Genomic DNA, 10,369 nt, shown 5'->3' with positions numbered 1-10,369 from the left:
AAACGTCGATTCTCCTGTTCCCTGGATGCTGCCTGACCTGCTGCGCTTTTCCAGCAACACATTTTCAGCATAGATACAACACTCCCAGGACAGGGGCAGCATGGGGTTAGATACAGAGTAAAGCTCCCTCTACACTGTCCACATCAAACACTGAGGAGAAAGTGAGGTCTGCAGATGCTGGAGATCAGAGATGGAAATGTGTTGCTGGAAAAGCACAGCAGGCCAGGCAGCATCTAGGGAACAGGAGAATCGACGGAAACGTCGATTCTCCTGTTCCCTAGATGCTGCCTGGCCTGCTGCGCTTTTCCAGCAACACATTTCCATCCCACATCAAACACTCCCAGACCAGGGACAGCACGGGGTTAGATACAGAGTAAAGCTCCCTCTAAACTGTCCCCCATCAAACATTCCCAGGACAGGGACAGCATGGGGTTAGATACAGAGTAAAGCTCCCTCTACACTGTCCCGATCGAACACTCCCAGTGCTGGGGCAGTACATTGTTAGATACAGAGTAAAGCTCTCTCTACACTGTCTCACAAGAAACACACCCAGAACAGGGCCAGAACAGGGTTAAATACAGAGTAAAGCTCCCTCTACACTGTCCCCAGCAAACACTCCCAGGACAGGGACAGCACTGCGTTAGATACACTGTAAAGCTCTCTCTACACTGTCCCCCATCAAACACTCCCAGGACAGGGATGAGTTACATCCTGTCGACATTCACCCTGTCAATCCTGCTCAGAATCCACAAAACCAACAATGATTTTTCTAAACTCCATTGAGGATCGGGCCATACTGCTCATACACAGAGTTAAATACAGAGTGAAGCTCCCCCTATACTGTTCCCCCATCAAACACTCCCAGGACAGGGACAGCACGGGGTTAGATACAGAGTAAAGCTCCCTCTACACTGTCTCCATGAAACACTCTCAGGACAGGGACAGCACAGGGTTAGATACAGAGTAAAGCTCCCTCTACACTGTACCCCATCAAACATTCCCACGACAGGGACAGCACGGGGTTAGATACAGAGTAAAGCTCTCTCTACACTGTCCCCCATCAAACACTCCCAGGATAGGGACAGCACGGGGTTAGATACAGAGTAAAGCTCTCTCTACACTGTCCCCCATCAGACACTCCCAGGACAGGGACAGCACGGGGTTTGTGTGATGGCGATTTCTGCACAGGCACCATTCTGTATCAGTCAGTCACTCTCTGGAAGTGTGTAAGATTGAGCTGCGTGGAGCACTGTGAGTGAGATCCCTGCCGTGCTGGGCTGGGTTTAAATTTAGTTGTTCTTGTGTGATGTGGTGAGCAGCCTTTTGGTGCATCGAGAGCAGCACCTTCTGCAAGTGCAGCCTCTGCGGTGCGGTGGTCGAGTGAGTGCAGACTGCGCGTGTGCACTTGGACCTCTGTATTGTTGAGGTGGCCTGTTTTAGAGCCTGCCCCTTGGTCGGCTCAGTGACACGTATGCAATGGGAGCGCTGCTGTGTCTCAGTGCAGAGACTGTGGCTAGGATTTCCTGCAGCCTCCGCGGCTCTGTCCTGATGCCAGAAACCACTGCCTCCGACAGTCACTGGCATCTGACTCCAAAGTGTCCTATTTAAAAGAAATATTCAGCGGAGAGGGGGGGAGAGTGTGTCTAGTAAACATTCTCCTTATGGTATCAGGCCCCATTCAGAATCAGGCAGGGAGCAAAGAGCCTTTGAGGGGGCCATTCGGCCTATCACACTGATACTAGCCCTTGGGAGCATCAATGAGACACTTGACCACCCCCCTCCACTAAAGCATCGCACGAAGGAGGCTTTATTTGCAGACAGCGCTATTTTTGGGAAACCTTTGGGAAATCCAACAGGTTTCGTCTATCCCGCAGCTGAGTCCACACAGTGCGTGCACAAGTCTTTACAAATGGAATCTTAATCGAGCAGCTCCCTCCACGGGGAATTGTTTGCTAAGAATGTGTGGAGACTCCTGGCAAAAAAGGTTGGATTTCCAGGCCTGAGGTGTCCAGAGCTATTGTCACTGCCCGCAATATTTGAAGGTCTTCATTTGTGATCTTTGGAGCACACTGTCTGCAGCGTGGAGTGTGGAAAATCCTCCAATTCACCATTCTGTAGTTAAGCATCGAACCCTCTACAGTGTGGAAACAGGCCATTCAGCCCTGCAAGTCCACACTGACCCTCCAAAGAGTAACCCACCCAGACCCGTTCCTCAACTCTCTGCGTGAGGACTTCTGACCGTCTGTCTCTGTTGTTTTATTTACTGCCTCATAAATGCTGCGGGTGCAGGAAATCTGAATCACAGTCAGAGAACACTGGAGAAACTCTGAAGGGTCTGGCAGCATCTGTGGGGAGTAAGAAGCCATTTCTGGTCTGATATGCCACTTCTTCAGAAGCCTTCAGAAGTAATTATTGCCAGCTCGCTGTTCGGTTGTGTTGGCTTCTATTTGCTTTAGCTGAAGGAGAAATGCTGAAATGATCTATTGTACCTCTATGCCCGAAGGCATTTGTAGCAAACATTTGAACTGGAGAAGAGGGCTTTTTTATAGAAAGAAAAACAAAATTTGCCGGCATCGTTGTTTCTCATTCCGATCAGGGAATGCTTGGAAATTAATGGGTAAACGCGATTGTACTGAACAATAGCTTCCTATTAACAAAAACAGAAATTGCTAGAGGAACCCAGCAGGTCTGGCAGCATCCTCAAATGGAAAGCAGAGTTAGCATTTCGAGTCCAGTGACTCTTCATCAGAACTTGCCACTGTAACTTTCCATATTTGGTTTTCCATTCCCTGCTCTCCCCTCATCGCCAATATATTGCATGTCAGAATTTTGGGCGGCACGGTGGCACAGCGGTTAGCACTGCTGCCTCACAGCGCCTGAGACCCGGGTTCAATTCCCGACTGACTGTGTGGAGTTTGCACGTTCTCCCCGGGTCTGTGTCGGTTTCCTCCCACAGTCCAAAGATGTGCAGGTCAGGTGAATTGGCCATGCTAAATTGCCCGTAGTGTTAGGTAAGGGGTAAATGTAGGGGTATGGGTGGGTTACGCTTCGACGGGTCGGTGTGGACTTGTTGGGCCGAAGGGCCTGTTTCCACTCTGTAATGTAATCTAAAATCTAATCTAGTACCAGGTAGCAGCAGCAGTGTATACATGCCTTGTAATAATGTCAGAGAGTCATACAGCATGGGAAACAGACCCTTCAGTCCAACCAGTCCATGCTGAACATAATCCCAAACTAATCCCACAGTCTCTTCTGCCTGATCCTGGCCCATATCCCTCCAAACCTTTCCTATTCATTATCTTTTCAAATATCTTTTAAACATTGTAATTGTACCCACATACACCACTTCCTTAGGAAGCTCACTCCACACACTCATCAACAGTTTTGGTAACTTCCACAAAAAAACTCAATCAAGTTCACGAGGTATGATTTTCCTCACACAAAACCATGCTGACTAACCCTAATCAATTTTTGCTTCTCTAAATGTCCATAAATCCTATCTTTTATAATCACCTCCAACAAGTTACCCACAACCAAAGTCAGACTCACAGGTCTGTAGTTCCCCGGTTTCTCCCTACAACCTTTCTTAAACAACATTAGCCACCCTCTAGTCATCAGGCACTTCACCCGTAGTGATAGATGATGCTAATGTTTCTGGAGGGGGTCACATAATTTCTCTTCTTTGTCACTCTGTGTAAAATATTTGCCTCTTATGTCTTTCTTAAATCTCTCTCAGCTTCAAAATATACCCCCTAGACTTGACATTTCCCACCTTCGGGAAATACAGCTACCATCGACTCTATCTATACCTGTCATTGTTTTATAAACTTCTGTCAGGTCACCTCTCGATCTCCTACGCTGCAGTGAAAAGTTCCCGCCAATCCAGCCTTTCTCTATAACTCAAACCTTCTGTACCTGGCAACATCCTGGTAAATCTCTTCTGAACCCCCTGCAGCTTAATAATATCCTTCCTATAACAGAGCAACCAGAAACGAACGCAGTACTGTAGAAGAGGCCTCACGAACCATAAACCTCAACTCAATGTCCCAACTCCTATACTCAAAGGCCTGAGCAAATATTCTGTCTATATGAAAAACTTCAAAGTGACGCAAACTTTAAAGAGTTATGTATCTGAACCACTTGGTCCTTCTGTTCCAGAACACTATTCAAGGCCCAAGCATTAATTGTATAATTCCTATCCTCGGTTGTTGTACCAAAGTGCAATGCCTCGCATTTATCCAGATTGAACTATATTGACCCATTTGATCAAGATCCTTTTGTAACCTCCCTCACTCTCTGCTATGCCACCAATATTGGTGTTGTCCACAAACTTACTAACCGTGCCTACTATATTCTCATCCAAATCCTTTATGTGAAAGACAGACAGAAGAGGAGCCAGAACCGAGCCCTGTGGAACACCACTGATGATAGGCCTCCAGTCCGAAAAGCAACCCTCCACCATTACTCTCTGCTTCCTGCTGTTCAGCCAATTCCGTATCCAATTGGCAAGCTCACCCTGAATCCCATGTTACCTAACTTTACCAATCAGTCTACCATGCGGAACCTTTCGGTCAAAGGTTTTACAAAAATGCAAATAAACAACAACTAATGCTCTGACATCATCAACATTTTTGGTAACTTCCACAAAAAAACTCAATCAAGTTCGTGAGGTATGATTTTTCCTCACACAAAACCATGCTGACTAACCCTAGTCAATTTTTGCTTCTCTAAATGTCCATAAATCCTATCTTTTATAATCACCTCCAACAAGTTACCCACAACCAAAGTCAGACTCACAGGTCTGTAGATCCCCGGTTTCTCCCTACAACCTTTCTTAAACAACATTAGCCACCCTCTAGTCATCAGGCACTTCACCCGTAGTGATAGGTGATGCAAATTTTTCTGCAGGGGTCTCTCGTAATTTCCTCCCTTTGTCCACAGGAGCACAGAAGTGTGACAGTGTGGAGAAAAGCATTCAGCTCATCATCGAATCCCTACGGTGTGGAAAGAAGCCATTTGGCCCAACAAGTCCACACTGACCCTCCGAACAGTACCCCACCCAGACTCATTCCCTTACATTCCCCCTGACAATGCACCTATCCTGCACACCCCTGAACACTATGGCCAAATCACCTTAATCTGCACACCTTTGGATTGTAGGAGGAAACTGGATCAAACCCACGCAGACACGGGGGGAGAATGTGCAAACTCCACACAGACAGTCGCCCGAGGCTGGAATTGAACCCAGGTCCCTGGTGCTGTGAGGCGGCACTGAGGTACAGTGCCACCATGTCAGCACTCTGGTCCTCCAATGAGCATCACAACAATGTGTCAATCTCCTACCGTTTCCCCAACCCCTGGCACATTGTTACCATCCAAATGACCATCCAGCTCCCCTCCTGAATGCCTCAATTAAATCTGCCTCCATCCCATTTCCAGATAGTGCATTCATAATCCCGACTACTCGCTGAGTGTAAACAATGCTTCTTTTGCGCTCCACTTTAAATCTGTCCCCTCTCGTTCTTGATTCTATTAGGTGCAGGGACACTTCCTCCCTGACTACTCTGTCCAGCCAGACCACGATCATGAAGATCTCCCCACGATCATGAACGGTCCTAAACACTCCAATTCAGGTAAAGTTTCTCATCCCAGGAATTATCCTTGTCAATCTCTTCTGCACTCTCTCCAATTTCCTTCCCGTGTTGTGGAACGCAGAACTGTGTAAAATCCTTCAACTGAGGTCTGTAACGCATGTTTTATACAAGCTCAACATCATCCTCTTTCTCCAGTACTCTATGTCCCGATCTAAAGCTCAGCAACATAGGAACAGGAATAGAGCATTCAGTGGCTCATTCAATGAGAAGATGACTGATCGGTGGCCTATCACTATATTCCTTCCCTTGGCCCATATTCTTTAGTGACTTTACTTAACCTTTCCTCAACATACTGCTGTCTGCAGTTGCCTTGCCATGTACATCCAGTTCCCCGGCTCCTGCACTCCTTTTAGAATTGCATGCTTTAGTTTACATCATCTGTCCACATTTTTCCAACCTAAATCAATCACTGTCAGACCCTAAGACAGAGACACAGAAATAGGTCATTTAACCTATTGCTCAGAGGTTGTGTTTCATTTTACTAACTGACTGAATCTGTTTTTCTAATTTCTATCCCTCTCAGGAAATCCTATTCCTATTCCACAGTGAATGTAGTCTATTATGGAATCATAGTCATATAACATGGGAACAGACCCTTCAGTCCAACCTGTCCATGCCAACCATCATCCCCAACTATACTCGTCCCAGCTGCCTGCTCCTGACCCACGTCCCTCGAAACCTTTCCTGTTCACGTGTTTGTCTTTTGAATGTTATAACTGTACTCGTGTCTACCACTGCCTCTGGCAAGTTCATTCCACACTCTGTGTAAAACAAGTTGCACCTCACAGCTTCCTCCTGTCACCTTAACAATGTGCCCCCTAGTCTTGAAATCCCCTACTCTAGGGAAAAGGCACCCGCCACTCGTCTTATCTACACCCCTCATGAATTTATAAACCTCGAGAAGGTTTCCCCCCCTCAATATCCTATGACTTATAGAACGTCAACATGACGTCCCAACGCCAAAGGTCTGACCAATAAAGGTAAGCGTGCCCAACGACTTCTTAAACACCCTGACTACATGTGACGCCAACTTCAAAGAATTGTATATTTTGCAACACTACCCAAGGCCCGACTTTTCATTGGGTATGCTCAGTCTCTTGTTTGTTTTATCAAAACGCAACACCTCGCATTTATCCAAATTAAACTCCGTCTGCCACGTCTCAGCCCATTGACCAGTTGATCAAGATCTCTTTGCAATCTTAGATAAGCTTCTTCACTGTAAACTATACCACCGATTTTGTCGTTGGTTCACTTCAAGTGAAATTAAAGTCATGAGACCATATGTCGGGGTGGCAGTAGAATTTCTAGCCGGACAAGAGATGATCAAAGATGGCTTGATACTAGTTGTGTGAAGTTGAGGATCGACAGATAGAGTGCTTTGATTTGTCAAGTACTTTAGAGTTAAAATCTGAATTCAATCAGTAAATCCAGAGTTGAGATCCAGTCTGGGTGACTACCGTCCATGGTCACTGGGAAAAAAGATGATCTGGATCACTACCAGGGGAATGAAATTAATTGTGCTTGCCCAGTTTGACCAAACCAGTGTCTAAATCCAGACCCACGATAACTCTGCTGCCTCCTAGCTCAGCAAAGCACTCACTTCAAGAGATGGTTAGGACTCGAGAACAAAGAAAAAACTGTGTAAAAATCAGGTGGAACAACTTGCTTATGCCTCAGCAGAGACAGGATGTTCCTTCCTTTGCAGATTGAAAAGGGGACAGCTGAAATAAAACAAGGTACTGTGGTTCAGGATTTGTACGTAGTGCAGAGGCAGCAGGTTGAGACAGTTCCTGCCTGATCCTTCCTTCTGTTTAAACCAACATGCTCAGGTTTTATTGGCACAATGAACAGGCTATTTGCTCCATCATCTTCTGTGCTGCCATTTACAGTTCACTGCAGACTGCTAGTGTTCCTCACTGACAAGCCTCATCCACATCGCTGAGCCTCATTTCTTACCTGAGGAAGGATGTTCCTGTCTGATTCCTCTACGTATGTAGAGAGACTGGATGGATTAGGACTGTACACACTGTGCTTCAGAAGAATGAGAGAGGATCACAGAGGAACCTATAGAATTCTAACAGGGGGTGAATGCCGGAGAGATGTTCCCAATGACCCAGGAGCCCAGGACAAGGGGCTAACGGTCTAAGGATGCGGGATAGGCCATTGATGACTGGGATGAGGTGAAATGTCTTCACCCAGAGAGTGGGATCCTTTTCCACAGAAAGGACTAAATCATCAACTGTTTTAAAGAAGGAGGTATATATAGTTGTAGAGTCTTTGAGTCATACAGCACAGAAACAGATCCTTCAGTTCAACTGTCACACCCATCTCACACTCACTCACACACATTCACACAGACACACACACATATACACACACGCACCCACCCACACCTACACTGACACACACTCACACTCACCCAAACTCACACCCACACCCACACCCACACCGGCCCACATTCACACATACATCCACCCAACTCACACCCACACACGCCACACACTCTGACACTCTGACACAACTTCTACAAAGTGCTCCAAGTGAAGCCCGACCGAGGTAAATCCGTGGAGCTATTCCCTTGAAAGTGAGCCCTACCTTGCAGACAGTGTAGGCTTCCTCCACCGCTATCAGAGTCGAGCTGCCCCTGTCCTGACCCTGTGGCGGGCAGGATGGACACACCAGCCTGAGATCCTTGGAGCAGAAGAAACGTGCCTGCTGACCGTGGAGCGGGCACCTCTGTCCACCCAGCCCGGCCCCCTCGTCCTGCAGGCTCAGACTCCGCAGGCTGGCCACAATGGTCACCAGCAGCTGGTTGGGCATCAGCTCCCTCCTGGGGAAGCACTGCCCACACTGGGGGCAGGAAACCTCGGCACCGGTACCCCCAGTGTCCCACCACTCCAGGACACAGCCTTTGCAGAAGTTGTGACCACAGTCCAGGGTGACGGGCTCGGTGTACATCTGGGCGCAGATGGTACAGCTCAGGTTCTGGTTCAGACTCTGTGCCATAGGCACTCTGGATGTGTGTCTGTGTCTGTGTGTGGGTGTGTGCGTCTGTGTCTGTGTGGGTGTGCGTGGGTGTGTCTGTGTGTGGGTATGTGTGTGTCTGTGTGTGTGTGTCTGTGTCTCTGTGTGTGTGTCTGTGTGTATGTCTGTGTGTGTATCTGTGAGGCTCAGTGCCTGTCTGCAGGCACTCTGTGTCTGTATGTGTGTATGTGTGTGTGTGCCTGTGTGTCTGTGTCTGTGAGGCTCAGTCCCTGTCTGCAGGCACTCTGTGTCTGTATGTGTGTATGTGTGTGTGTGCCTGTGTGTCTGTGTCTGTGAGGCTCAGTCCCTGTCTGCAGGCACTCTGTGCATGTGACTTAGCACCAAAAGCCACTGTTTTTATTTTTAGACATTGCACTTCCTGCTTTCACTCTGAGTACGCTTCAGTGTGACCAGTGACACAGCAGCAAAGAAACATTACCCACCTGCTCTTTCTGAACACATCGGGTCATTCCATTTCCACATTACAGTGCAAAAGGATAACATTATCCACTTTTAAAATTAACTATCAGGCAGTGTAAGACTTTCGCTACACTGTCCCCCATCAAACACTCCCAGGACAGGGACAGCACGGGGTTAGATACAGAGTAAAGCTCCCTCTACACCGTCCCCAGCAAACACTCCCAGGACATGGACAGCACGGGGTTAGATACAGAGTAAAGATCCCTCTACACTGTCCCCAGCAAACACTCCCAGGACAGGGACAGCATGGGGTTAGATACAGAGTAAAGCTTCCTCTACACTGTCCCCATCAAACACTCCCGGGACAGGGTCAGCACGGGGTTAGATACAGAGTAAAACTCCCTCTATACTATTCCCCCATCAAAAACTCCCAAGACAGGGACAGCACGGGCTTAGAGTAAAACTCCCTCTACACTGTCTCAATCAAACACTCCCAGAATGAGGACAGCATGGGGTCAGATACAGAGGAAAACCTCCTCAACACTGTCCCCATCAAACACTCCCAGGACAGGGACAGCATGGGGTTAGATACAGAGTAAAGCTTCCTCTACACTGTCCCCATCAAACACTCCCAGGACAGGGTCAGCACGGGGTTAGATACAGAGTAAAACTCCCTCTACACTGTCCCCATCAAACACTCCCAGGACAGGGACTGCACGGGGTTAGATACAGAGTAAAGTTCTCTCTAATCTGTTCCCCTTCAAACACTCCCACCACAGGGGCAGCACAGGGTTAGATACATAGTAAAGCGTCCTCTACACTGTCCCCCATTAAGCACACACAGAAGAGGGACAACACAGAGTTAGATACAGAGTAAAGCTCTCTCTACACTGTCCCAATCAAACACTCCCAGGACAGGGACAGCAATTTATAGCAAAAATTTGCAGTGTGATGTAACTGAAATTATACATTGAAGAATTGATTGTCTGTTAAGCCTTTCATTTGTTAGAATACAGTGATAGTTTCACTTCTTTCATGTGTAAATCACAAAACCCTTTTTTTAAAAGTTGCATTCTCGGGTTAGCTGTTAACAATGGTGATAGCTAGACCATATATTGAAGGTATTAGCCCCCTGTGTTCTCCGTCTATGACCTGATGTTTAGATTGATTCTAATCTAAAAAGTGAGATAATAGAGTTTTACATAAATTCATGCAGTTTATATATAAATGCCAGATTCATCAGCCATACCCATAAGGTAGAGCAAAACATC

The 10,369-nt window shown here is 47.2% G+C and overlaps 1 protein-coding gene across 1 annotated transcript in view; it reads right to left on the bottom strand.

Moving 5' to 3' along the window:
* LOC122541399 (zinc-binding protein A33-like) overlaps nucleotides 1–8,718 on the bottom strand; it is a 26,905-nt gene extending 18,187 nt beyond the window's left edge. The window contains exon 1 of the mRNA XM_043678141.1: nucleotides 8,250–8,718. Coding sequence (XP_043534076.1) covers nucleotides 8,250–8,660 — 411 coding nt within the window. The 5' untranslated portion in view covers nucleotides 8,661–8,718. The remainder of the gene's footprint in view (nucleotides 1–8,249) is intronic.
* Nucleotides 8,719–10,369: the final 1,651 nt, after the last annotated feature.

The sequence above is a fragment of the Chiloscyllium plagiosum genome, chromosome 37 (assembly GCF_004010195.1).
Source record: "Chiloscyllium plagiosum isolate BGI_BamShark_2017 chromosome 37, ASM401019v2, whole genome shotgun sequence".
NCBI classification, from domain to species: Eukaryota; Metazoa; Chordata; class Chondrichthyes; order Orectolobiformes; family Hemiscylliidae; genus Chiloscyllium; species Chiloscyllium plagiosum.
The sequence above is the reverse complement of the archived record's forward strand: the minus strand, read 5'-3'. Positions and strand labels throughout refer to the sequence as shown.